General features: G+C 45.3%; 1 protein-coding gene across 20 annotated transcripts in view; it reads left to right on the top strand.

Annotated features, from left to right (window-relative positions):
* PDE4DIP (phosphodiesterase 4D interacting protein) overlaps positions 1–27757 on the top strand; it is a 204117-nt gene that overhangs the window by 117395 nt on the left and 58965 nt on the right. For 4 of the 20 annotated variants that reach the window (XR_014774453.1, XM_084756797.1, XM_084756799.1 and 1 more), the window contains exons 1-10: positions 11077–12859; positions 20195–20326; positions 21172–21291; positions 21541–21633; positions 21736–21948; positions 23040–23198; positions 24144–24257; positions 24478–24615; positions 25389–25568; positions 26490–26684. Coding sequence is in view for 19 of the 20 variants with exons in the window: in XM_084756797.1 (XP_084612923.1) it covers positions 11735–12859; positions 20195–20326; positions 21172–21291; positions 21541–21633; positions 21736–21948; positions 23040–23198; positions 24144–24257; positions 24478–24615; positions 25389–25568; positions 26490–26684 (2469 nt within the window). In the remaining variant the exon portion in view is untranslated. Of the gene's footprint in view, positions 1–11074; positions 12860–20194; positions 20327–21171; positions 21292–21540; positions 21634–21735; positions 21949–23039; positions 23199–24143; positions 24258–24477; positions 24616–25388; positions 25569–26489; positions 26685–27757 lie in introns of those variants that run through there. The other 16 variants (XM_084756810.1, XM_084756809.1, XM_084756800.1 and 13 more) reach the window with 7 other exon arrangements.

Below are 27757 nucleotides of genomic sequence, written 5' to 3'. Positions count from 1 at the left end.
CACAAATAACATGAAGCCCTGTGTGAGGTAGCACACACCTATAATCCCAGCATTCAGAGAGGCAGAGGCAGGCGGATCTCTGTGAGTTCAAGGCCAGCCTGGTCTACAAAGCAAGTCCAGGACAGCCAAGGCTACACAGAGAGCCTTGTCTCGAAAAACAACCAAAACAACAACAACAAACCAAAATACTCAAATAACATGAAGCTGGGATGAAGCTGTCGGTGCTCTTGGATGGAGCCGCACCTGCCACAGCGTTTATTATGCACAGCATGAACAAGGGAGTGGTTTTGCTAATCTCAGTAGGGTCTCTGCAGGGGGAGGGACCAAGGTGTGTGTGTGGGGACCCTTCCCTGGCCAAAGGTCGAAGGGTCAGAGTCATTCTAACATGGACCTTCAATGTCTAGGTGTAGGTGTTGTCACACACACCCCCAACTGAGGGGGTAAGGAGTAGGGAAGGGAAGGAAGGACACAATCAGCTGCTTCTTTATTTACACAGGTTTTCAGAACAAAAACAGACTAATGATTACCCAAACGGTACAGATTATCATGTTTCAGTTATTACATGTCCAGGGTTACAAGTTCAGTCACAATTAGAAAATACGAACAGAACAGATTTTATTATTGTTGTTAGCCCTATAACTCCAATTCAAAGAATCTCAAGAATGTCTTCTCCAAAGCAAACTCGTTTATTATATGACAGCCCGCTTTTAGGCTGGTGATGTTTGTAGTTTTAATGCATTCCAGACAAACAGAAACTATCTGAACCAGTCCTTTTATGAATAGCAAATATCAACACCTAACTTCTTTTACTGTATGTTTCATCATCTATGCTATAAAGTAGGAAAAGTTTATTTTAATCACTCTATCTTGCTGAGTTTTATTCCTCTAGGGGTGTACCCTGTATGACCCTCCTATCTTTAAACTAGATTTTCAGAGAGCTCTAAGCCAATTATTAAAAGAGACCTTGAATCTGTAACCTGTTCTCCGGGCCAGTCAGAGTTTCCCAATTGTCTCTGTTTGTCCCACACCAATTATACTGTTCGAGTTAGCTCAGGGGCGGAACCTACCCCACCCCCACCCCCACCAGATTCCCGGAGTAAAGGCCTCGCCTAGCTCTGTCCTTATCTCTGCTTAATGATCTCCAGGGCGTAAGGAAGACTTCCAAATACTGGCCAGATAAAGTTAATGTTAGGGGGGAAAAAAGTTAATGTTAGGATTTTCCTAAAAACACACAATTTTCCTCAGGAAGAGACATCAAATGAATCATAATCCAGAAAGTTCCCACAAGTGCAACACTCAGAGACCAAAACCCAAAGATGAGAGATATACTGACAGTGATTGCAGCAGCTGGCTGGGTTTTGCCGGAACTGTCAACAGGTGTGCTGGCTTCCTGACTCTCACCGTTTTCAGTGGCTATGGCCGTAGGGGGAGCAGTCTCAGGCTGCAGTCCTGCAGGGCATGGAAGCTGTGGCCGAACCTTTCTGAACCTACTTGATTTCACTGAAGGTCAACCTCTCAGCAGTGTTCTTTTTTTTTTTTTTTTTTAAAGATTTATTTATTTGATATACAGTGTGCTGCCTGCATGTACACCTGCACACCAGAAGAGGGCATTAGATCACATTATAGATGGTTGTGAGCCACTGTGTGGTTGCTGGGAATTGAACTCAGGTCCTCTGGAAGAGCAGTCAGTGCTCCGAACCTCTGAGCCATCTCTCCAGGCCAGAGTTCATTCTTGGACCTGAGTCGGAGGCACTAGACATGGCTGTGCTCATGTCAACAGTACGCATTGTCCCAGGGCTCACCTGCTCCCCACAGTTTCCCAACGGCAGGGCTGTCGCACTGAGATGTAAGCAAACTGTTTAATGTTCCCACTGTCGTGGGCAGGAGCCACTCCATTTTAAAACTATGAACCAAAATAAATCATTCCTCTGCTGGTTAGCTTTTGCCAAAAATGAGAAAAGTACCTACTCTGGTCTTTCTAGGCAGGGGCGGTTGTTCAGGGGCTTTGAAGGTAGTTAAGCAGTCAAGGGTAATTGCTGCTAGCAAACATTTGGTTAATAGTGGAGAAGGCTAAAGAAATACGTAGTTGGCAAAGCCCATAAGTGCTGAGATAAGAACTTCATGTTGTAAGCAATAGAGATTTTTTTTCCTTTTGCATGAAGACAAATAAAAAACATATAGTGTGCATTTTAGAAAGGCAGACCTAATAAACACAGGTTGATAATGCAGCCCCAGGAGAGCGACGTATGGCTGTCCATGGATAATAGTAACTGCTTCGTCAAGAGGTAAGGGTAAAGCGAATTAAAATAATTATAATCACCTTTCCCGTCGTTTCAGCATAGTGTCTGCTGAACCCTGCTATTTAAGATGCCAGAAGCCTGTGCTGTGGGCATTCTGCCTGCCTGTGAACAGTAACAATGCCTTAGCGTCACTACATTATATCTCTGTCTGCCTTGACAACTAGCACTAAAGGAGGCAAAATTTTCATTTCTAAACTTCCGGTCCCAATTGCCAGGGGCTAAGGAATTCCCTTCCTCGCCAGCAGAACCATCTCATAATCTCCAGCAGTTGGGAAAGTAGCTGTTAGCAGAGCGGAGCCCTTCTCCGTCCTCGGTGAAGGGAGCGGGAGTCGCAGGGAACTCGGTAGTTGCTCCAGCACTTGATATTATTACTTCTTACCGAACAGTAGATGCGTCACTGCAAAGCGTTCAAAAGCAACCAGAACCGGGGGTAGGGGAGGATGGCGGGGGGGTGGGGGGGGGAAGCGGGGGGCGGGGTGTAGGTATGGAAGAAGCAAGAATGATGTACTTGGAAACAGAGGTCTGACAGAATCTTTGCTTTGTTTTCCTCCCGGATTTTCTCTACCAACAGACAAGCAAAACTTATTAGCATGTGATTTCAATGTGGACACATAACAGCAGAATTAAGGAAGGGCACTCACTAAGCAGACAGGACCCTCCCACGCACGCATGTCCGCAGACTCTCAGCCTTTGCGCTAATGTAAACAGCACTGCTTACAGTCAGTCTTGTTTCCTAAAATAGTAAACATTCAAGTGTTTCCATGGAGAGATCTGACGTGGGGAGGTTAGTGCAAGAATGTGCTCTGAATACCCACGGAGGAGAAGGAGAGCCTTGTGGGGAGTCGTAGCTTAGGCATCGCCACAGCTTCATATAAGGAGATCTTGTTTTGTATTTTTAGAGCAGCTTTTCAGTTCCTCCTCTTACAGCGATGAATGCTGAACTGGAGACTCATTTACAAGCCCTCACTCAGCATTACTCTCTCCCAGTCATAACTTTCACGAGTACCAAGTCGCGTCGCTGGAGTGAGGCTTCCCAGTGGCAGCAGCCATAGCTTTTGAGGTGCAAAGGAGACAGAGTTGGGGAATTCCGTACAGCTTCACCCGCAGGATTCACGTACCGCCTAGGGTGCTGATAGTTGAAGACGTATGAACTAGTTTTTGTCTTTCAGCGGTTATCGCTTGTGAAAACCACCTAAGGCAGGAGATGTAAGCAACAGAGGAGGAATCATTGTGGACTGGGCATAGGCAGCAAAGGTTGTGGTCTGTGAGGCGTGAAGGGGATTTAAATGAGTGGACACAGAAAGGGAAAACACTGGTTTAGTCATTCAATGACTGTTTACTTATATCTGTTGCAAATAACTTATCAGTATGGCCTAGGGCACAAATAAGGGACAAGGGGAGATTATAATGTATTTTAAAGCTGCAACCACGAAGCTGGGCAGAATCTAAACTAATCTAAACCTTTGACCTCAAAACTGACATGTAAACCAATAACTTGTCAATCTGACGGCTTCTTCCCCAAATATCAACTGTCCAGCTACCAGCTCTTCCAACCCTGTCCTTCTGCCCAGCTGATGGCCAAACAGCACTTTATTGACAGCTGCTACATCCACTCAAGGTATTCCTCCACATATATCTAGAAAGATAGTGATCTAAGTACCTTAGGAGTGCTGCCTTAGTCCAGTTAGGATGCTGTAACAAAATGCCATGCACTGGGAAGCTTAAAAACAGGAGAAACTTATTTCTCATGGTGTGGAGGATGGGACGCTCAAGGCTAATGAGAGGGTAGCACATACAGACTAGAAACGCGAGACAAAGAGACAATTCACATTCTAGCTGGACAGAGCCAGGCAGACTCATCATATTACTAAGGCAAACCAGTTTCTAACTTATGGATTATTTCTTTCTGGAACATTCCATTTAGTACTTTTGGACTACAGCTGACTATAAGTAACTAAAACCGTGCAAAGCAAAAATGTGGATAAGGTACACTATAGGTAAGAGGGAGATGTCAACCAACTTTCCCTGAGGTAAATAATTTCAAGATTCTTTTTCAGCATGAAGAAAGAGTATCATTTGCTCATTTTTATGTATTCTCTGAGAATGTCATATACACAATGTGTTTTGATCTTATCCACTTCTAACTCTTCCTAAACCCCTACTTCCCCTACCCAGTGTCATTCCTTCTCCTCTTCTTTCTTTTCGTATAATTCACTAAGCCCACATTCAATGCTACCCAAATGTACATGGCCACTGGAGCATGATCAACTTAGCAGGGGCGACAACCCTAAAAAATCCCTAACTTTCCCTCCCCAACAGCTATCAACAGCTTGTCCCCAGCAAGAGGCAGGCCCCTTCCCCATTCAAGCTGGACTGTTGACTGGGCTGCACTTGGCAAGGTCTTATTCAGGCAGCCACAGCTGAGTTCCTGAGTGCAATGGTGCTGATGTGTCTGGGGAACACGGTTTGACAGTTGTCCCCCTTCCTCTTCCATGATGGCCCTGAGCCTTGGGTACAACAGGTGTGATACAGTCATTTCACTTAGGGCTGAAGACTTGGATGCTTACTATGTATTTTGAATACATATAGCTATAGATCTACTTGCCTATACTCTAAGTCTCTGTATTAAATGCAGTCCACTGCGAAAAGAAATCTCTCAAGTTGACGATATTGACCGTCACAGACAGGTGGCTGTGGGTATCTGAGAGAAGAACTCCAGAATTTCTAGGATATAAATTGGAAGCCACTTGTGTGATGATCAGTCAAGAAAGATAACACTGGAAGGGTATGGAAAGTGGTTAAAGGGTCTAAGACTGAGCATCAACTGAGCATGCACAAAAGACTAGAGAGCATGGCTCTTACTATACAAATCCAGTTATGTAAGAAATGTGTTATGGTCTACAAACCAGCTTACTATTGCCCTAGTTCCCATCTTATTCAAGTGTAAGTCTTGGAAGCTTCTAGCCTCTGTACAATCTAATGTAGGCCTAGAATGTTTTCAGTCTCTGAGACTTTTTGCTGAATAAGCTCAGCCTTTTTTGTTGTTTCTGAACTCTTGCTGGCTGGTTGAACTCAACTGAACTCAACTGTTCTGGCTCAAAATCCTCTCCTAGCTGACTGATTCAATCTGGCTTGTCTCTCGGCCTCTGACTGAACTTGCTCTGCTTGGCTCTAACTTTGGCAGTCTGTTCTAACCTTCTGGCTCCTTCTCATTCTCTGGCTTGTTCTGTCTTCACCTGCGTCTCATTTGTTCTTTCTTCAACGTCTCTCTGTAAAACTCTCCTGCCTCTGAATTCCATGAACTGAACTGCCACAAACTCAATTCTATTGCACTCCCTCTCAACTCACTCTCAACAGAACTGCCTGAGCAGAAGTAACTAGAACTCAGAGACCTGCATGTCTCTGTCTCCTGAGTGCTGTACCACTGTGCCTAGGCCTAAGCTTTTCTTTACCTAAAACTTGCTCTATACCAGGCTGGCCTTGAACTCAGAGACCTGCTTGCCTCTGTCTCCTGGGATTAAAGGCTTAGCTGTACTTCAGCTGGATCACACAGACCTAGAAGGTCTTTGGATGTGATCTCTTGCCAGAGCAACCATGTTCTGAATTAACATTCCTTTACACTCAAGCTGTCAGGAAGTTGAATTTCATCAGTTTGCTATTTCCCCTCTCCTCTCTTGTGTAATGCCAAGGTTGAAGGTTCCTAGATTTCACCAGGTATGAAAGCATGGGGTGAGGCACAACTCTGACCATTGGTTCCCTAGTGACATGCCCTTGCACATTTGTTTGCAAACCCCAACAGTTGGCTAACACTGAAGTCATCACTGAGATAAGAACACAGGGCAGGGATCTGGAGGTAGGAGCAGGGACCTAGGAGAATTCCTGCTTCCTGACTTGCTTTTCATGGCAAGACCTATAGCCCCAGGGTAGCACCACCTGCAGTAAGTTGCTCCTTCAAGCATTAATCATCAGTCTAGAAAATGCACCACAGGCTTGTCCATAGGCCAAGCTGCTGAGGGCATTTCCTCAGTCGAAGTTCCCTCTTCCAAAATGAGTCCACCTTTTCTTCAAGCTGACAGAAAAGTAGGCAGCACAAACCTTTTGTTTCCTTTTCGTCTTCTATGAGTTGGCATAAATGCAAGCCCATTGGCTCACATATATAGCAAGGTGACTCTCATATCTGCTGCACCTTTGCTGTCTCTACAGGAGAAGGTACTACTTCACATGGAAATAGCTGTAATGGCTTTTTAGCAGATCATCCTGTAGCCATCCAGAAACGTCTCTGAACTTGCTGTCTGTGTGTAGCACAGCTCAGTTTCCTGGAATAGTTTCCTTTATGCGATTTTCTGCTCAATACATGACATTATTATGCCCAATTCGTTTGCTTTAGTCAAAATACTATAAGTGCTACCTGCTGAGGCCCTCCATGGATGGCCAGTTGTAGAGAATTAGATGAACAGGAATGAATATGGGCATCCCCACTGCCCCCTTCACCTACAGGTGAACACTGTGCTTACCCCATCTTCCAACATTAATACCATTTTCTTTGCTTGGACGCTTCTTTTCTCCTCTCCTTCCATAGAGCCCTTTCAAGTGCTGTTCCTGCCCCCTCCAACTCTCAGTCCCCACTAGTCTCAATATTTTTCTCTCACACTAGATTGTGTCTGTACCATTTACTCAGCCATCTGTTCTAATTACCTGTGCCTGAGGACTCAGCAAAACCAGAAAAGACATCATGTTTGTGTAAATTCATGCTGACTGGCTGACATTTTTAATTCGTACTTCTAGTTTTTTTCGTAATGAAACTCGCTATTTAATAACTTAAGGTCAAAGGCTCTGATGTTTTCTATCTTAACTTGCATTCCACTAACATGCATGAGTGTAATCTGTAGAAATACTGGAAATCTCCCGTTTTTCAAGTCCAAGTTTCCAAATGCTACATTAATTGATGGGAAGTGCCATTGTTTTTTTCCGCAGTGCATGGAGACCATGTACCCGTTCACGTGCTATCACAAAGTCTAACTGGCTTTACTTGGTCATTCTTTGACTTCTTTTTGTTTCATCTTATATGCCCAAACCATTTTGGGGGCGGTGCAGTGCTCTCAGTAATTAGAGCAGTCAGGGCAGTGAAACCGAACCCAGCGGGTTTGGAACGTGGGGGTTTCCTACTTTTTATCCTCTTGGAAACTCCGTCCTAAGCCAGAATTAGATGTTAGAAACATGGCAGCTCCATCGCCACACAGTGGTACACAGTGGGGCCAAGAGAAACTTCTCAGACTTGGGAAGGTACCCCCCAAAAACACAACATACAAAATGCTGACACAATAATACTTGTTCACCACAATGGGAATATTGTCCTTCCTCCCTCTCTCCCTCCTTCCTCCGCCCACCCATTTCTTTTTAATTTTTTGGGACAGAGTAGCCCCTTGTATCCTAGAACTCACAATATAACCCCAGGCTGATTTTCAACCAGTGTCAATCTTTCTTCCCTAACCATGTGAGTGCTGACATAACATGCTGGCATGAGCTACCATCCCCAACTAGGGAACAGCTTTTCAAATTCAACATTTAATTTCTGATAGATTAATTAATTTTTGATAGATTTTTCATTATTTATATAACTTCTGACCTCTTTTTCCTTTCAAAATTATTTTATGCATATGCGTGTTTTGCCTGCATGTGTATCTATGCACCACATTCGTGCAGTGTCCGTGGAGAGCAGAAGAGAACATCAGTTTTCCTGGAACTAAAGTTACAGAATGTGGTGAGCCATTGTGTGGGTGCTGGGAACTGAACCTGGGTCCTCGCCAAGAGCAGTAAGAGCTCTTAACACTGAGCCATTTCTCCAACCCCCAAAGAACTTCTGATATTTTTTCTGAGGTTTCCTTTTTTTGCCTTTTCTTTTTCTGAAGCCAACTTATAGAGTAGTTCTAATTCAGTGATTTTCAAAGCAGAGCTCTGCAGCAGCAGCAGCAAGATCCGGGAATTTGTTCTGAATGCAAATTCTCAGGACCCACCCCAGACCTATTGACTAAAGGAGAAACAGGCAGAGTCAGGTGCAAGCGATCTGATCAGCATTTTAATACCCACCCCCTAACACACACACACATACACACACACACACACACACACACACACACACACACACTCACACACACCTCATTCTCATGGATACTACAGTTTGAAACTGTTGTTTGTATTTTAAAACTTCATACTGCTCATCAGGAATGAAGGAACCAGATGTTGGTAGCTTCATGTAAGGTTAGCCACCTACATAGCAACAACTGGAGGACTAGGTGCTTGCGAATGTGATCATTGCTCATTTTTATTCTTTCTTTCATTCTCTTTTGGAGACAGGGTCTTAATTGTAGCCAAGGCTAGCCTCCAACTCCACACGTACCTGAAGATTACCTTGGACCCCTCATTCTCTTGTTTCTATGCCCTCCCTGCTAGGATTGGAGGCATGAGTCTCCCCACCCTGGTTGACAGCATTCCCGTATTTTTAGAGCAAACTACCAATACAGCCCGCTGATAACTTAAAACTGCGTAATATGAAACCCATTCTCAAATCTGCCTTCAGTAAGTCTTAGAAGTAATCATTCCCATATTAAGTCATCACAAAAATCTCCAGTCTCACCTTACTCACACACATTGCTCCAGTCATAAACGTATGGGATGCATGTGTGTATGGAATTGTGTTTTCTAAAATTCACATTATACAAGAAACTAGAAAAATTTCAAAATTTGTGATTGGCCATTTACAGGCTGTCTCCCAGCCTGTATTTTATCTCCCCAATTTTCAAAGTTATTCTGTGCGAAATTGGGGATTACTTTCTGCAAAAGTTTAATAATATTTAAGCAATGCATATTTGAAGTATATATTTTTGTTCTTTTTACTGCCATATACTAACATCTAACCTCCATCTACAACTAAGTCTACAACTCTAAGTGCTCAATTTCATGAGCTTTGGCAGCTGCACAAACCCAGGAGCCCATCATTCAAGACATGGAAGAGAAAATCACTACTGCCCCAGAAAACATCTTTGTCCTCCTAGTCAGGGTCACTATTGCTGGTGATGACGCATTGTCATCATTTTTAAATCTAGAAAAAAATTAAAGAAAATATTCAATGAAAAATATTAAAGGCAATACATAAATAGTCATTGGTCTGAATCCAACTGCCTCATAGTATAATACAGAATAAAATGTCTTTACTTAGTTCCTTCCATTCCATTTTGTTTTTTTTTTCAAGATTTATTTATGTAGTTAGATACTTTGTTTGCATATACATCTGCACATCAGAAGACAGTGTCAGACAGGTGTGAGCTGCCACATGGGTGCTGGGAATTGAACTCAGGACCTCAAAAGAGCAGTAAGTACTCTTAACCATTGTGCCATCTCTCCAACCCTTGCTTTCTTTCTAGGGGAGCCACTGGTAACTACAAATTGTGAGGAAGGTGGTGATACAGATCATAAAATGTTAAACTTACTGTAGTGTTTCATCTGTTTTATTTTTAAACTTTAAGCTTCAACCTTTTTCTTTAAAATCTACACAGCATGATCTTTTGACTATGATCAAATTATTTTAAATACCAATGATCATGTGAGGGCCAGTTCTGGCAGGTTAGCTCACTATTGATTTTTAACGTAGTTTTGGTGCACTTTGTCTAGGGGGGAATGGAATGTTTCCTGCCTGTCCATCACTGTGGTGAGTCCAGAAACTCCGCCCTTCTATTGCTCAGTTTCTTATGACTGTCAAGCTCACGTACCTAGAGGATACAAAAATGCAGCCGTTTTTACTTGAAATCCCATTTTATGGTCTTAATCAGACAATTAGAACCTGTGTCTTAAGTTCTTAAATTATATGTGCAAAGTTATGTTGCAAACAAAGCTACAGGATTTGGTTGAGGTGATTGTAACAATGACAATAGCCCCAGCCTCACAATTTTAGAATTGAAAAGTCGTCAGTTAGGGACCCCAGCTCCTGCTCTGGAGGATACTGTTGCTCCTCTGGTATTTGCCTCTCAGGCCAGGAAGTGAATTTCTTACTGGCAACAGTTGGCATCATCTGAGTCCCGTTCAGTCGATGTTCCAGGTTCCTAGCTTTTGTGCATGAAGTTCTGTAGGAAACTTAACTGGATGATAGTAAAACCTGGTACTAACTATGCCAGTGAATTTCCAGCCCTAATTCTCCAGTATTTGACACTCTCAAAGCAGCGCCTGTCTCCACTCTTCCATTTCCAAAAGGAGTCGTCTACCAGAACCTGAAAGACAATTGGTAATAAACTCCTCTCAGGAGGCCTCAAGCGTGACAAGGCTTATTCTCTCGTTATCTGTAAAATCTTGATTATCAGATGCAGTCACCTGGTGTTTGCTGGACTCTTCCCTCTCTCAGGTGCCTGCATTGTGCACTGTCCACTCCCCACTCCAAAAAAGGGCAAAATACCTAGGCCTATTACCCCCGCTCCTCCACCCCCCCGCCCCCATCCCCCCACATTGAAGGAAGAAACACTAGACTCCTTTCTTAGATCCATTCAACAGTAGGAAGGGTCCAACCTTAGCTTGGTTGGCCTTAACAAACTCGCTCAACCTGTCCCCTCTGCTTATCACGCTCTCCCCACCCATCTCTGCAGCCGGGAACCCAGAGCCGGACTGAATGAGGAAAGGAGGTGGGGCGGTGGCACAGCGGTACCTAGTGGCACCGCCGGGCCACATCCAGTGTACGTGGCACTGGCTATTGACCGACGGGGTGGGGACTGGGCTTTCTCCTCCCTGGGAGGAGTCTCAAGACGTCCAGCAGAGGAGGGAGATTCCTTGAAAGGACCAGGGCGTGTATTTGATGAGATCTTATCAGAGAGAGTTAAAGCAGCCTGGCGCTGGCGTTATATCTCGCTTTCTATCCGTTTCACCGGGCTAGCTGGGGGAACTTGATTGAGGGCGAGGCGAGGCGCTCGCCAGCTCGCATGCGCTGAGCCGCAGCAGTCGGACTACAACTCCCAGAGGAGTCCCCGGGCAGGCCTCCTGCCCGGCGCCATCTTGAAATCTGATGCTTCATCTCCCGGGCTTTGCGTCAGCCTTGAGCCGCCACTACTGTCCAGGAGCCTAGCCTGCCGGCCCGGGAGGACGCAGAGGACACAGCGGCGGCCCGCGGGAGAGACAGCTGTGGGGCCCTGGTGGCGACTTCGCGCAGCCTGTGCCCTGGCACTCAGCATCTCCCCTCTGTGTTTCCGCGCCCGCCCCCTGGCCGAGGGGCGGGGCTGGTCTGGTGGTACCCAGAGCCTGCGCGCGCTGTGGTGTGCCACTGCCCATTGAGGATCCGGGACTGGGCCATGCTAACTCCAGACCACCGAGGTGGGAAGAGGACCGCATCCCAGAGCCGGTGAGCTCCCCGCAGCTGTGGCCGTTAGAGAGAAGCTCGGCACCCTCCCGGAGTGAAGATGAAAGAGATTTGCAGGATCTGTGCCCGGGAGCTGTGTGGAAACCAGCGGCGTTGGATCTTCCATACCGCGTCCAAGCTCAACCTCCAGGTTCTGCTTTCGCACGTCCTAGGCAAAGATGTCTCTCGTGATGGCAAAGGCGAGTTTGCTTGCAGCAAGTGTGCTTTCATGCTCGATCGCATCTATCGATTCGATACTGTTATTGCCAGGATCGAAGCGCTTTCTATTGAGCGCTTGCAGAAGCTGCTGCTGGAAAAGGACCGCCTCAAGTTCTGCATTGCCAGTATGTATCGGAAGAATAACGATGAATCTGGGGAGGAGATCAAGGCGGGGAGTGGGACGGTTGACATTTCCGGCTTGCCAGATATGAGGTACTCCGCACTGCTCCAGGAAGACTTTGCCTATTCAGGGTTTGAGTGCTGGGTAGAAAATGAGGATCAGATTCAGGACTCACACAGCTGTCATGCTTCCGAAGGCCCCGGAAACCGACCCAGGAGATGCCGTGGTTGTGCAGCTTTGCGGGTTGCGGATTCCGACTACGAAGCCATTTGTAAGGTGCCTCGAAAAGTGTCCAGAAGTATTTCTTACGGCCCGTCTAGCAGGTGGTCTACCAGCATTTGCACCGAAGAGCCGGCATTGTCAGAGGTTGGGCCGCCAGACTTACCAAGCACAAAAGTACCCGCGGACGGAGAAAGCATGGAGGAAGGCACACCGGCTTCCTCTGTGGAATCTTTGGATGCTAGTGTTCAGGCTAGCCCTCCACAACAGAAAGATGAAGAAACGGAGAGAAGTGCGAAAGAACTTGTAAAGTGTGACTGTTGCTCCGATGACCAGGCCCCACAGCACTTGTGTAGCCACAAACTGGAGCTAGCTCTTAGCATGATCAGAGGTCTTGATTACAAGCCCATTCAGAGTCCTCGAGGGAGCAAGCTTCCTATTCCAGTGAAATCCAGCCCACCTGGAGCCAAGCCTGGCCCTATCGTGACAGATGGAGTTAGTTCCAGTTTCCTTAACAGGCCTTTGAAACCCCTTTACAGGACACCTGTGAGTTATCCTTTGGAGGTTTCAGACCTACAGGAGCTGTGGGATGATCTGTATGACGAGTATTTGCCGTTCGGCTTCCAGGTATACACACTGGCTAAGTACAGTGCCTTTCTGATGTGCTGTCCACAGGGTTCCCGTGGCTTGTTTCCGCGATAGGATAATAATGGCCCAGGCTTGAAAAGAGTTAGCCAGTGAGCCCATTTGCCTGTGCTTTTTGCTTGTACCCCATTTAGCAAAGTGTAATTTACACTTAGTTATTTTTCATAAGCCTTTTAAACATTACCTGTTGAGTTTCCTATTGTCAAAATTGCATATGCCCCACCCCCACCCCCAGGGTTTCTCTGTGTAGCCCTGGCTGTCCTGTAACTTATTTTCTACACCGGGCTGCCCCGGAACTCACAGAGATCCACCCGCCTCAGCCTCCCGAAGGCTGGGACTAAAGGTATGTGCCACCATGACCGGCCAAAATTTCATATCTTTTACGTACCAAAAAATAAAGGTTTTTTTGTTGTTGTTGTTGTTTTATTTTTTTATTTTTATTTTTTATTTTTGCCTCCAGAAAGAAGACAGTTCATCTCACTTTTGGCACCAGAAGGCCTTCCCACCCACCCGCCCACTCCCATCCCTTCATTTTTGCTGTTTTTGTTTTTAGTTTTGTGCATGATAGCTTCTATTGTCATTCTGTGAGAGAGTTAGGTTCCTGACAAGTTCTCTCTGGAGCTTGAAGCTTTTCATCCCCCAGATACTTCAAAATGGTTAGGGCATAAGGTGAAATTTATTAATCCACAAGGAAAGTGTTATGAAGAGCACCTGTGCAGCTTCCTGAAAGCTAATGGTGACTTGTTCCTGGCAGTCACTTGGGAATTCAGATGCTGTCACTGTGAGCTAAGGTGGGAACGGAACAGGCAGCTTTCCTACTGGGTGCACGGGATGTTTGTTATTAAGGAGGGGCTCAACATACTCTTGACCTTTTTTTGTTTGTCTGGTTTGTTTTGTTTTGTTTGTTCGAGACAGGGTTTCTCTGTGTGTAGCCCTAGCTGTCCTGTCATCACTGTAGACTAGGCTGGCCTCCAATTCAGAGATCCATCCACCTGCCTCTGCCTCCCAAGTGCTGGGATTGAAGGCGAGCACCACCACCACTGCTGGCCACTCTTGACTTCTTAATGACTGGAGAATGGCAGTGAACTTAATTTGAGCTATTCATGACAGCCCAGCTGATTTCACAACACCCTTTTAAATTCAGCTACTTATGGGGACCTGGAAGATGCTACTTTGTTTCTATAGTGACACAGAATGCTAGATTCAATTAACTTTGTTAAGCATCCCGGCACAATTCATTTCACAGATTTCTGTAAGGTACCACAGCCTAGAAGTCACTGGGGAAACTTAGTCCTTGGTCAACAGGCGTCCAGAAGCTGAGATTCCAATTAAATGGAATTTTTTTTTTTGAGCCACAGTTAGGCCGCATGTAAAATTTGTACGCCAATAAAAACTTTAGCAGAAAGCACAAGAAATTATCAGAAACAACACATATGTAAGTGTTATTAAAAAGCAAAAACAGGAAAAAAAAACCCAAAAAACCAATGCTTTCATCTGTGTGAAATATTAAGCATTATATGCACAGCACTTGGTACTTTTTTTTCAATGGAACGTCACTGCCATGTTTGGCTGGAACAGTGTTTCTGTGATTGGACATAAATGCTACAAATTAAACACTTATATAACCCTTATATATAGGCAGGTTATGATAGGGAAATAAGTTGCTTTCTTCTCTAGACCACGGCTAATACTTCAGCAAGCTGAAGGCCTGAAGATTCCATGGAAAACAGTATTTTTTTTTTTTACCCCATATTTAATTGAAAAATACCTTGTGACTCAGCCACTTTTGGAGTTGTGAAAGATTTTCAAGACTGTTGGAAAGTTTCTGTGTAAATAAAAGCTCTTGTAGAGCAAAGATTTCTCGCTGGTTTCAGCCAAGACCTTTTAATTCTGTGCATTTAATTACCATTGCCCGAAGCATATCACCCTAGCCTGTTTTAAGCCAGCAGCCCACTTTCTGGATCCCAAAGATTCTAGGAGGATTTTCGGGTTTCTGTAAAGAAGACTGAATAAGTGTATCAACTGTGGTAATTGTATCCTTAGATCAAATCCCTGTTACAGTAACTGTGGGTGTTAGAGCTTTAAACTAGTGGGATATGAGCTGTCTGTTGTCATCTGGCTTCATTCTTCTCTGTGTGAAGAATAAGACATTGGGAGGTGAGAGAAAAATGACATTGAGCTTCAAGAAAGAGTAAGTGCTATGCTTTGTCTGATAGCTAAAGATGCAGGGGGAATCGTTACACTGAGCTCGAAGTGTTTGTAAACAAAATAATATATTTTGTTCTAGACCTTAATCTAATTGATTAAGACTGATTGACTTTTAGTCTCCTTATGAGCTATTTGTGCTGTTGCATAAAACCAAAGCCAGGTGGGACAAGGCAGATTGATTTTGTCTGTTTCCCTGAACACATCATGCAGGAAGAATTTTTAAATATGCAATTTTTGGTAGTTTTTTTTGTTTTGTTTTGTTTTTTGTTTTTGTTTTTGTATGTAGATACAAAAACCTTGAAAGCAAAATTTTTCTTAAAATAGGAAGGAAGCCTGAGGAACCGTTGTGTTTGGTCATTTTAATTCTTTTATTTAACCCTCCACTTAGCCCATTATCTATGTATTAAATTTCGGCCTGAAGATTCTTCCTAGGAGCTTTGCTGCGCTCCCAAGCCCTCCTCCCCCCGTCTCGTTCCGTACATTAAGGTAAACAGCAACCGTCTATTTCTCTTGCTTACCGATACTATGCAAATCTGTGGACTTTATGCCTGGAGACCCAGGCTCTTCAGCTTATGTGCTGTAAGGTTTGAGGTCTTGTTCTAAGCTACATCGGGGGTGTGGTCTCTTAGTAAACAGCAGAGCACAGAGCTCTGAGCCACCAGGCTCCTTTCTGTCTAAATTCAAAGACCATGTTTTTGCTTCAAACCTTACAATGTCAAGGTTTGTTTTTTTGGGGGCACTATGGTGAATTTGTCCCACTTCTACCATAGCTCCATATTTAGGCAGACCAGGCCCTTTGGAAAAGCTAGGCATTAGCTGCTAGTCAGAGGTTAGGCCTTTAATTTTATGTCTGCTGATGGTTCCTGTTTTCCTCTGATGATTAGCAGTAGGCTAGAAAACAATAGCAGTGTGAGATCTGTGCCTCCCTGTTGTAAGGATTAGAGCCTGCCAGGGAAAATGCTGCTAATCCAGAGGAAAGCACTGCTCTTTAGCCTTGTGCTGGGCAGCACTAGGCCTGGCCTCGGCTCTCCTTCTCAGACTGATAAAGAGTGCATACTAACTCAGACTTGAGAGTGATTCATCTGAAAGGACGTCATGACCAGGTCATGGTCTCAGGAGCCAAGTATCCGGGAGTGACCCTAATGCTGCTAAAGCCAGGATCACCGACGTCCAGCTCTGTAGATTCATCCCAGGACCCATAAGCTTATGTGCTTGGTACTTCACAAGAACTCAGTGACTTCCCTGACTCAGAGGAACTTAGTAAGTGCCCTCTGGGCTTCTCTGAAAAAGCATTTTCTCTGCTGTAAAGGAATAAGCCATGAAGAAAGGAGAACCGAGCACCTCCCATGTTTTAAGTAAGTCATTTTCAGAATCTGAGATGTTCATGGGAGATGCAGATTCCTCGCCTGTGGCATTCTTCTGCTTTAAAGTTGCCACTCACCGCCCTTGTGTTTATGTATGTGTAGATAGAGAAACCACATGTATGTGAATGTAAACATGTGCATTTACATACACATATACATGTAAATGATCTTGCTCCTAAGAGGGCTGCTGAGGATTTAGAATGTTGGGCAGAGCGGTAGGAGCCAGGCCTATTTTAGTTTGGCTTTGCATTTATTGATCTTAGTAAGCACAAACCTTTGATCCCTAAAATGTTCCTGACATTATGGTGAGCGATGGGTTTATGGGAATAAAAGCTGTGTCATCAACTGCAATTTAGTTTCTCCTGGACACTTGTTGATTGATTGTGTGTGTGTGTGTGTGTGTGTGTGTGTGTGTGTGTGTGTGTGTGTCTTAAATAGCTTAGCCTACCTTTTCTAGCTTTCCGTTTCCTTGTATGTATAGTGGAATTGGGACAGCTGGTTAATTTCGTGCTTCCTTCAGAGCCCTAAATTCTCCAATTTAAAGTAAATCTATAGGACCACCTTCCTGCCTTTGTAATGTTGAAACTGCTCCCTGACACCCAACACTAGAGATTTAGGGCCTGGGCATGCCAGGTAAGCATGTCTTAGAACTGGGCTCTACCGCTAGCGCTGGAGTCAATTGCTTCAATTCTGCTTGCGGTGAGTGGTTGAGACTTCAAATTTGTAGTGGGTGTTACTGGATGGTTATTTTATACTGAGGAAACAAAAAGCCAGGTCTTATAGGGCTGCTTTACCACTGAATCAATGACAGTTTCATTTGTCCGTTAGAATCTTATCTGTTGCAGTCATCTCTTGTGGTATGTATGTGACACAATTCACACTGCTTTGGGGGAGACTTGTTGTATTCACAGCAAATGTCTCAATTGTTTCTAGGAGTCTTCCTCCTTGCTTCTTTTCCTGCCTCCCGTCCTCTGCAGCAGCAACAGCACGTTAACTGTACCAGTCCTGCCCACCTCTTTATGATCCAGCCACTGTTCACCAGCCTGTCTCCCTCTTTCATACTTGAAATGTGGCTAGTCTGAACTAAAATGTGCACAGAGTATAAAATAGAACTCAAATTTCAAATACTTAAAAACATAATATCTTATTTTTACATTCATCTCATCATGTTTTAGAAATATTTACTGAAACAAATTGTCAAAATTAAGCTCACTTTTTTTTTTTTTTTACTATATTCAGTGAAGCTATGAGAAAATTAAAAGTCACCCGTGTGCCACACATTGTGTTTCCCTTGGGACACCTGGCTAGATATATAGGCTTTTCTTCTCCCAGGCTCTTGTTCCATCCGCTGTGCCCTCTGACTGGCTTGTCTTTTGCTGCTCTTAGGACAACAGTCTACTTCCTCTTTTAGATGTCTATGTGGATACTGTCTGGGGGAAAAAAAAAGCCCTCCTCTACTTGATATATAGCAACACTCTCCAATTCTCTGTAGCACTGTCCAGTGTTAACAGCATAGGACTGCTCTGTAGGACTCGCCACTAGCTGCATTTCCGTATTTGTTGCACAGCCACCAAATCCATGTGCTGCAACATCTGCTTCAAGAGAAGTCACTTCTGTCCTCCAACATAGTGTCTGCGGCTAGTTAGTGCTCCACAGATCTGCACTGATGGAGAAGGTGAAGTTAATGCGCTGTGTTGATCAACAAGAGGCATAGCCAGGGTGAATGGGCCCATTTTGTTCCCCTTTCTTGTTAGGCAAGCACTGAAGTCCAGCATCTAGAAGATGCTCCCAGAAGCCTGGGTGCTTCTGTGAGTCACCCCATCAACTTTCAAAACTCTTCTGATTGTTTTTAATTGCCTGCTATTTGTTTTTGTTGGAGACTGTATCTTAATACCTCTTTGATCGTCTTACCTTTTGGAGTTTTAAGATTTTTTTTATTACCCATTTGGTGAGGATAAAGTTTCCTTTTAATGAGCTGTTCAGAAATAGCTGTGAGCTTATAAATAAGGTAATAAAACATCCTTATTTGTTCCTGTTTTTCCTGATGGGATTTATTGCACCCTTTTCGTTCTTAGTGGTTTGAAGCTGGGTGCAGTGATGCAGGCTTGTAACCTGAGCAGCTGAGAAGTGGAAGCAGGGTTGTGATTTTGAGGTCAAAACAGGTTATAAGAAACTGTCTCAAAAAAAAAAAAAAAAAAAGGAAAGAAGGAAGGAACCGTGAAAAAGAGAAAAGATGATGACTGATGTGAGTGGTCAATTATAAAATCATTCCACCTATAAAAGTAACAAATTTGATATTTTGTATCTACTAGCTGCACCATTCCTTACTCCTCATAGCCAGCTTTGAAGGTCTCATCCTTCTGTTTAGATCCAGATAAATTTGGTCTCTGCCCAGAGCCTTTTACATATTAGACTTGTCAAAATATGACCATTTCCTCAATAGACCAAGACTGCTGGGAGCCCAAACTAGTTGTTTGCCTGCATGTACTCCCCACAGACCCTGCACAGCACATTGTGTTTCATAGTGTTAGAAACGGCGATAAACAGCACTGGGGAAATAAAGCACCTGACTCCCTTGCTCCGTCCCTTACAGAAAGGTATTTAAAGTCAGCTATAACCCCAGACACTGGAAGGTGGGAAAGTTTGAAAGTTGTAAGGAAAATAAGAACCTGAATAGCAGTTCTTCACTTTTCCAGAGGACAGAGGGTTGGGTGGAGGAGAGGGGGTGTGATGCCACCATGGATTCCTTAGGCATCCACTGGCTTAGCTCATCATGGTCCTCAGGTGAGTGTGATATAGTTCACCTTATGTTCTTTAAGATTGAGTTTTCTTGGAAAGTACATACCCAGCCAGGTGTGGTGGCACACACCTTTAATCCTAGCACACAGGGAGACAGAGGCAAGTGATCGCTTTGAATTTGAGGCCAGCCTGGTCCAGGACAGCCAAGGCTACACAGAGAAACCCTGTCTCAAAAAACAAAGCAGAAAGGAAGGAATGAGAGAGAAAGAAAGGAAGGAAGGAAGAAGGAAACATTCTACCAGACTGTTATGGTTATGTTTTTATTTTTATTTTCCCCCTCATTTTTAATAAATTTTATTTTAAAAGACTAAAAAAAAACAAAACAAAAAACAAAAAAACCCATAAAAACCTCCCATGCTTCCTCACCTGGATTTACTAAGTGCTACTTTTTACTCTTGCTCTGTGTCTGAACACACACTTTTAAAAAAAATTCCAAACAAGTCATTTACTCTAGATACATCCACATGTATTTCTTAAGGACAAGGACTTCTCTTATTGATTGCAGTACAAATTTGGTGACCAGAAATGCTGTTTTCTAATGTATCGCCCCCCCCCACTTTAAAAAAAAAAAAGTCTGCCAGGTTTTCCAAAAGTGCAAACAGTCCTGTTGTGGGTCAGGTATTGGAATATATGATGCCTTCATTAATCTCCTGGTTAAACAGAGAATGACGCGAACATTTGGTTGTTACTCTGTTCTTTACAAAGTCCCCCCCCCCCTTCTCCTTAAATTCTGAATTATTTGATTTATCTGACAAAGTAATGTGTGTGTGTGTGATTGGGTAGACCGTGGCAACGGCAGGAAGTGCTGACTTCAGGAAGTCCCACGGTCACTTAAGCAGCAGCTATGGTTTCCAGCTTTCTGGGAAAGGAGGCCCAGTTTGAACATGAAATCGAATGGATGATAGGCTGCGTTGACTCAGTGTGCTCATCTCCTGATGCCTTCTAGCCCGTGCCTAAAGAGTTCCGCAAGCAACAGAAGCTGGACTCGAGTGAGACCCCTGTAACCCAACCATCTGTGTCTGAGTCCCACCTGGCAGAACTCCAGGACAAAATCCAGCAAACAGAGGGCACTAACAAGGTATGTCAGAACTGCCTCTAGTCCAGCTCCAGCACTCTGAGGATGACATTGGAGATGAAAACGGTGGCATCCCCAGATCTCTGCGGATTAGCTCATTTAAAAGTATAGTTCTACACTTTCATCTTTGTGTGTGTGTGTGTGTGTGTGTGTGTGTGTGTGTGTGTGTGTGTGTATTTGGAGACAGTCTTTCTATCTGGGACCCAGGGCTTAAAAATTCGGCTAACCCAGCCAGGCCAGGGATCCATCTGTTTCCACATACCCAGAGCTAGGCTTGTAAGCACACACCTCCAAGCCTGGCTTTTTTATGTGGCTGCTGGGAGTCAAACTCGGGTCCTCAAAGCTTGCTCAGCCCTTCCTTTTGTTTCTTATCAGGGTTTTAGCTTGCTCCATACATACACATGTAATCCTTAAATCTGCAGCAAGGCTCTGAGCCAGGCAGTTTGTACTTTTGAGTATTTGTGTAACTTCTCACCCTGTATAGCTCATGAAATTTTATGTTTGCTTACAAGGCAAATGTCCCAAGGGGGTCCTGAATACCTGGTCTACTTATACACTTATAGTGACCTGCCCTGTGCTAAACAGCAGGCATTCTCTGGTCATATGGGGGGGCCAGGAGGACACTGTGGCTCTTGGCCTGAAGACTGTGTGTAGTGCATGAGAAGAGGGGTATTCGGCATCGAGGGAAGCATTGCATGTTTGCTGCCTCTCTTCACGTTCAGACTCGCATGGTTACTATGCGCGGGAAGGAAGGAAGACAGCCTGCCCTGCCTTGTTCTTTAAACCCGAGATGTACAGTACAGGTTAAAGTCATCAGGGGGCTAACAAGAGTTCTCTGCCGACTTCAGATCCTTCAAGAGAAACTGAATGAAATGAGCTGTGAACTAAAATCCGCCCAGGAGTCATCTCAGAAGCAAGACACGACAATTCAAAGCCTCAAGGAAACGCTAAAAAGCAGGGAGAGTGAGGTAAGAAGTTATGTAACCACAGATTCATGGAGAAACAGTTCATCCCGTGGAAGTAGATAAGCGTGCTGTGTTTTGTAGAAGTCACAAAACTAGTGACTAGTGGTCAGACTAGCCAATGTTACCGTGGAAAACTGTCCACTGTGTAGTGTTTTGGAAAGGTTCCGTTACTAACATCTGCACGGCAGAGATGATGTAATCTCCTTCAGTGTGTTAACATTAGCCCGCTGTCCTTCCTCCTCTCATTTACAGACCGAGGAGCTGTACCAGGTGATTGAGGGTCAAAACGACACAATGGCAAAGCTCCGTGAAATGCTGCACCAGAGCCAGCTTGGCCAGCTTCATGTACGTGAGGGCCATAGGCAGGAGTGGAGTCGCCCTGGGCTTCATGGTCCTTCCGGGGGTGCTCTCCTCCAGTGATGGTGATACTAACTTTGCTCTTTTCAGACCTCAGAGGGCGTTGCCCCTGCTCAGCAGCAGGTGGCCCTGCTTGATCTTCAGAGCGCTCTATTCTGCAGCCAGCTTGAAATACAGAAGCTCCAGAGGCTGGTACGCCAGAAGGAACGCCAATTGGCTGATGGCAAGCGCTGCACGCAGTTTGTAGAGGCTGCAGCGCAGGAAAGCGAGCAACAGAAGGAGGCTGCTTGGAAGCATAACCAGGTAAATCATTAAACATTTTATTGCCTCCCGGGCTGCCTTTGCCCCACAGTAACCTGTCAGCAGGACAGTCTGTGCTGAACCGGAACCCTTGAGTCCTTTGCTTATTAGTCTCATTTGGTCAGTGTTTGTTGCCCCTGGCTCATGTAGCTGGTGAGCAGATTGTGTCCTGGAAGCTCAAAGGTGAATATCAGAGACTCTGTCCCTTGAGTTGCTTATAGCCAAGGGTATTCCGAAAGGATAATGTCAGCCTGTGGGGCTGGTGAGATGGCTCAGCAAGTGAAAAATGCAGGCCTCACAAGCCTTTGCGCCCCAGAACCTGGAAGGAGAGAACCCATTCCACACATGCATAGCTTCACTCACATCTCTCTCCCTCTCCCTGTCCCTGTCCCTCTCCCTCTCTCTCTCTCTCTCTCTCAGACACACACACACACACACACTAAATTAATTAAAATTGAAAAAGTCATTGGGTAAAGTAGGGAAGGGCATTTACATGCATAATTAGCCGTGGAATTTAAATATGTGTAAGCATTGTTCCCCCCCTTAAAGAGTTCCTTTGTCTGTTACCTGGTCGTCCTCATCTTTGTGCCCTGACTTTTCTTTAGAAATATCGAAATTTCTGATACTTTGGCAGAGCTGGGGTGGTAATGCAAATTAAGAAGCCGTGTTCTTTAGGGAGGAAAGCGACAGCAGCACCGAGCTCAGGAGGGGTTCAGGGTTAGACTGTAGGCCTCACCTCGTAGACCATGGAGCTCTTCTTCTAAACCAGATAGGAAACTTTCTGCTCCATTATTTTCATATGCTTTCCTATCCTATTTGATTTATATTCTCTATACTTTTTCTATATCAATTTAAATGATGGTATTTTCTGCTACTTTATATTTTACTACACACTTTTAAAGTTTTCTGTCTGTTTTATTTGAGGGGGTGTGATCAAACTATGTTGCCTAGGCTAGCGTTGAACTCGAGGCTCTCCAGTGTCTGGGATTATAGGCAGATGCCATCATGCCCAGCTTGCCTTGAAAGTGTTAAGGCCTTCACAGCTAATGGCCACATGGAAAGGCCACTTTAAAGAGAAGATGTGTTCATTCCAGGAGTTACGGAGAGCTTTGCGGCACCTCCAAGGAGAACTGCAGAGTACGAGCCAGCAGCTTCATGCGCTAGAGGCGGAGAAGTACAGCGAGATTCGAACTCAGGAGCAGACCGTGCAACACCTAAACCACAGCCTGAGTCACAAAGAGCAGCTGGTTCAGGTGAGTTCTCAGGCGACAGCCCAGGTTCCAGAGCTCTCCAGTGCCTGCTCACCTCATCTCAAGGCTGGCCTGGTGCTCTGTGCGTGAATGGTGGGACTGGAAACGCATACAGAGCAGCAAACGCAACCCACAAGGAAGCCTGCCACCCACAGTGACTAACCATAAATGTAAATCGTGCGGGCAGGAGTTAAGTAAACAGAGCACATGTTTGCTAAAAACTGTTAGGGGTAGGCCGGGTGTGGTGGCGCATACCTGTAATCCCAGCACTCAGGAGGCAGAGGCAGGTGGATCACTGTGAGTTTGAGGCCAGCCTGGTCTACAAAGTGAGTCCAGGACAGCCCAAGGCTACATAGAGAAACCCTGTCTTAAAAAAAAAAAACTGTTAGGGGAAACAGGGCACTAAGAAGTGTGATCAGTTCTGTCACCTGCTCTAAGCTTTAGGGACACTGAATCTCCTAGATTTCTGAGCATGTAACTTTTACATGCTGTTGCATATCATCCCAGCAGCCTCACAGATGTACCCATGCCACATCGTCATTTAGGAAATATTTTGTTGTTGTTGGTTTTGTTTTGTTCTGAGACAGATCTGACTATGTGGTCCTGGGTGGTCTGGAGTTCTGTAGACCAGACTGGCCTCTAGCTCACAGAGATCCACCTGCCTCTGCCTCCTCAGTGCTGGAATCCTAGGTGTGCGACACCAGGCTTAGCTCCAAGTCTTTTGTGAGGTCTTTACCAGCACCTTTACGCAGAGTCAGGCAGTGTGTCTCCCGTGTTTCCCTGAGGGTACTGGCTCCCCTGCTAGTCTGCTCACTGCAGAAGCGTACACTGCCTGTCATCTCTGACTACTTTGTTTATGTGTGCTACATGACAAATTCCTTGGAAAAATGAAGAAATTCAGCCAAGAGGTAAAGGAATGAACGAAGGAGAGTACTTTTGTCTCATTAGGAACTTCAGGAGCTCCTACAGTACCGAGATAATGCAGACAAAACTCTAGAAGCAAACGAGATGCTGCTTGAGAAATTGCGGCAACGAATACAAGACCGAGCTGTCGCTCTAGAGGTACACAGCCAGTCCTGTCCCATCCCCTCCCGTCTCACTCCACCCCCACCCGCCTCACCCTACCCCCACCCCCAATGGCGGACTGTCCTAGCTGCCATCAGTGTCTAAAGGACTGCTTTGGGGTTTCAGTTTTCTGCTCTTTGCACCTTTGGGGTCTCATTGAGTCAAGGTGATAGCTTAGCGAGCCCTCCAGGATTTAGGAGCCTCACTTTCCTTGCAGCGGGTTATAGATGACAAGTTCTCTGCTCTAGAAGAGAAGGACAAGGAATTGCGGCAGCTTCATCTTGCTGTGAGAGAGCGCGATCACGACTTAGAGAGACTGCGGAGTGTGCTGTCTGCCAATGAAGCTACAATGCAAGTAAGAGCCACCACGTCCAGCTTCCTCCCCACCTCCCATGGCCTTCTAGGCCCCAGATGCCAGCCCTCCATTGTCCTCTGAAACCCAGAGCGCTTGCTTGGAAAGGAAAACAAAATTACAAACCAGAGGAAAGTAGCATCCACTGCCAATCCGAGAGAGAGGCTTTGCAGCAAGCATGTCTGTTCCTTTTACATCATAGACTCACAGGGGGTGTAGTGGACTGCGATGGCTATTTACAAGGTTCTAATGTCCCATCCTTTGTATATTAATGTGGATATGCACTTTCCTGTGGGCATTGCTGAGGAAGCGTATACACACACATACTTTATATTGGGTTTTCTTCATTGATAGTATGTAGGTAGCAATGCATCTGTTATATGACTGCTTGTTTTCTTAGCATATACTGTTAGCTCTTCTGCATACTTATTTTAGATCCTATGTACCATATTTTTCGGACCATAAGATGCACTTCCCCCCCATTTGGGGGGGGGATTAGAGTGCACCTTATGGTCCCATTGCTATTTTTACTGTTTTTCATGTTTTACTGCTCTAAAAACTGGGTGCATCTTATGGTCAGGTGTGTCTTACAGTCTGTCTGTCAGTTCCTAAAGAAGCAAATTAAAAAAAAAAAATACCGGTATGACATTCTGTGGGTTTTTATTTTCCTCTTACAAAAAGGGACATGTGGGTCTCAGTTAAAGGTGGGGCTAATTTCTTATCCTGAGGAGTGTGGCTGCCCCTTTGGCTTACGTTTGCTGTGTCTGTCCTTGTAGAGTATGGAGAGTCTCCTGAGGGCCAAAAGCCTGGAAGTGGAACAGCTAACTGCCACCTGTCAAAACCTCCAGTGGCTGAAAGAAGAATCGGAAACCAAGTTTGGCCATTGGCAGAAGGAGCAGGAGAACATCATTCAGCAGCTGCAGACGGCTCTGCACGACAGGAACAAGGAAGTAGAGGCAAGGCCGCCGTCACCCGCAGCCATTGGCTAGGGGTGCCTCGGCTCCACCGAGGGTCACACACCCAAGTCTTTAATTACAGTCTGCGCCTGGGCGAGTAGCTACCTTCCCCTGGGAACTCTTTTTACAACTATAAATTTAACATGTCATTTATCATGCTCAGAGAAGCTCTATGAGAATTAATTAGATCTAAAAACACATCTGTATTATAATAGTTACAATGTGCTTGCTGGACCGGGTACTGTTTTAAGAGCTTAATGGAAGTTAACTTAGTGACTCCAGATACGTTTATGAGGACTTTCAAAGCAAGGACCTCGACGCTTGAGGTTATGTAACTTGTCAAAGCAGTATAGCAGAGAGGCGGGGCCACTTCAGTCCAGCCAGCAGGCTCCACAGCTTCAGGCACCATACGCTGTATTTCTGTGTACACGAGGGCTGTAGTGGCATTGCTCTCCCTATGAGTACAGTTTCCTGGGTCCCCTGACTTTTCCACGACAGCGTCTTGCTTTATATCCAAGCTGACTTCAAGCTTGCGTCCTCTTATGTGAGGCTCAGAGTTGCAGCCGTGTGGGAGGCCCGTGCCACCTCCGCAGATCACCATTCCTTATAGTCCACGCAGAGGACCACACAGCAGAGGAATTCACGGAGCCCAGTGTCCTTTCGCTCCATCTGACACTAACTGTTGTGTGCTTGAGCATAAGGAAAACCTATGAAATTAATTTCAGAAATTTCCGTATTGTTAGCATTTATTCCTTGAGTGTGTACGTCCAGCCTTCCAAGTCATGGGCCTGTGCTAGGTCTGGGGAAACAAGGAAGAAAAGACATTATACTGGAATTGTATGATTCCCTCATGACGGGCGCTTCAGTGTGCGGCAGAGGGCGCGGTGTCCTCCAGAGCCTTACCCTTCCCTCTCACACCAGGATCTCAGCGCAGCCCTGCTCCGTAAGCTCGGACCCGGTCAGAGTGAAATAGCGGAGGAGCTGTGCCAGCGCCTGCAGCGGAAGGAAAGGATGCTGCAGGACCTTCTGAGTGATCGGAACAAGCAAGCTGTGGAGCACGAAATGGAGGTCCAGGGCCTGCTGCAGTCCATGAGCACCAGGGAGCAGGAAAGCCAGGTCAGCGCCAACGCAGAACCAGCCAGGGACCCGGTGAAGCGGTCATGGCCGCAGACAGGAAGTGTGTCTGGAGTGCTTGACCTGGGCTCGCTCTTTTACAGTTTACTCAGTTTCTTTCCTTCAATTCATGAACTACAGTTCTCCTTCAGTAAGAATGAAGGGGTTTTGAACATTGCATCTGGAAAGTGGCCTAGACAACACATGTATCCATTATTTTCATTTTCCTTATCAAGACTTGAGTGATGGCTTTTGTATGTCTAAGATATAGGAAAAGCTATACTCAACATACTCATTTGTATCCTCTCTGTCTCTCTCTCTGTCTCTCTGTCTCTCTCTGTCTCTCTGTCTCTCTCTGTCTCTCTCTGTCTCTCTCTGTCTCTCTGTCTCTCTCTCTCTCTCTCTCCTGCTTTACTATGATAGCCCAGGCTGGCCTGGAACTCACTACGTAGTCCAAGCTCAAACCAGCAATCCTCCTGCCTCATCCCATAGATACAGGTGTGCATCACCACACCCAGGCCGTGTTTTCACTCTTTTAAGTGTTTCCCCTTTATTCTGTGGGGAGCACGTATCCTGGCGCATGTGTGGGGGCCTGAGACTAGGCTTTGCCCGTCACTTCTTGCTCTCTACCGTTTAAGATCCAAGTGTTGAACCCAGGTTGTCAGTCTTGGCAGCTAGCAGCCCTTACCCACTGAGCCATCTCACTGGCCTGTATTTTCTCTTAATTCTTATAAAATCTGAGTTATTGTGGGTGGAAACAGTTGGTTTTTGAAGGTCATTATGAGAAAAAGTAATGTCAGGATAAAAAAAGGTGTATTAGCCTCAAAATAACAATGCACACTATTTCAAAGTTTGTTTGTTTGTTTGTTTGTTTGTTTGTTTTGAGATAAGATTTCACACTGTAGCCCAGGCTGGTCTGGAATTCACTGTCTAGCTGAAGCTGGCCTCATTCAGGCCGTCCTCCTGCCTCTGCCTCGAAAGTGCTGAGATTGTAGGCTTGATCCGTCACACCCAGATTTGAAAGTCAATTCCTAGTTTCTCCTGAATTCCTGCCGATCTTTTTCTCCAAGGCTAAT

This window comes from Acomys minous (assembly GCF_964271855.1).
Source record: "Acomys minous genome assembly, chromosome: 14".
NCBI lineage: Eukaryota > Metazoa > Chordata > Mammalia > Rodentia > Muridae > Acomys > Acomys minous.
This window is presented reverse-complemented; position numbering and strand designations above follow the sequence as displayed.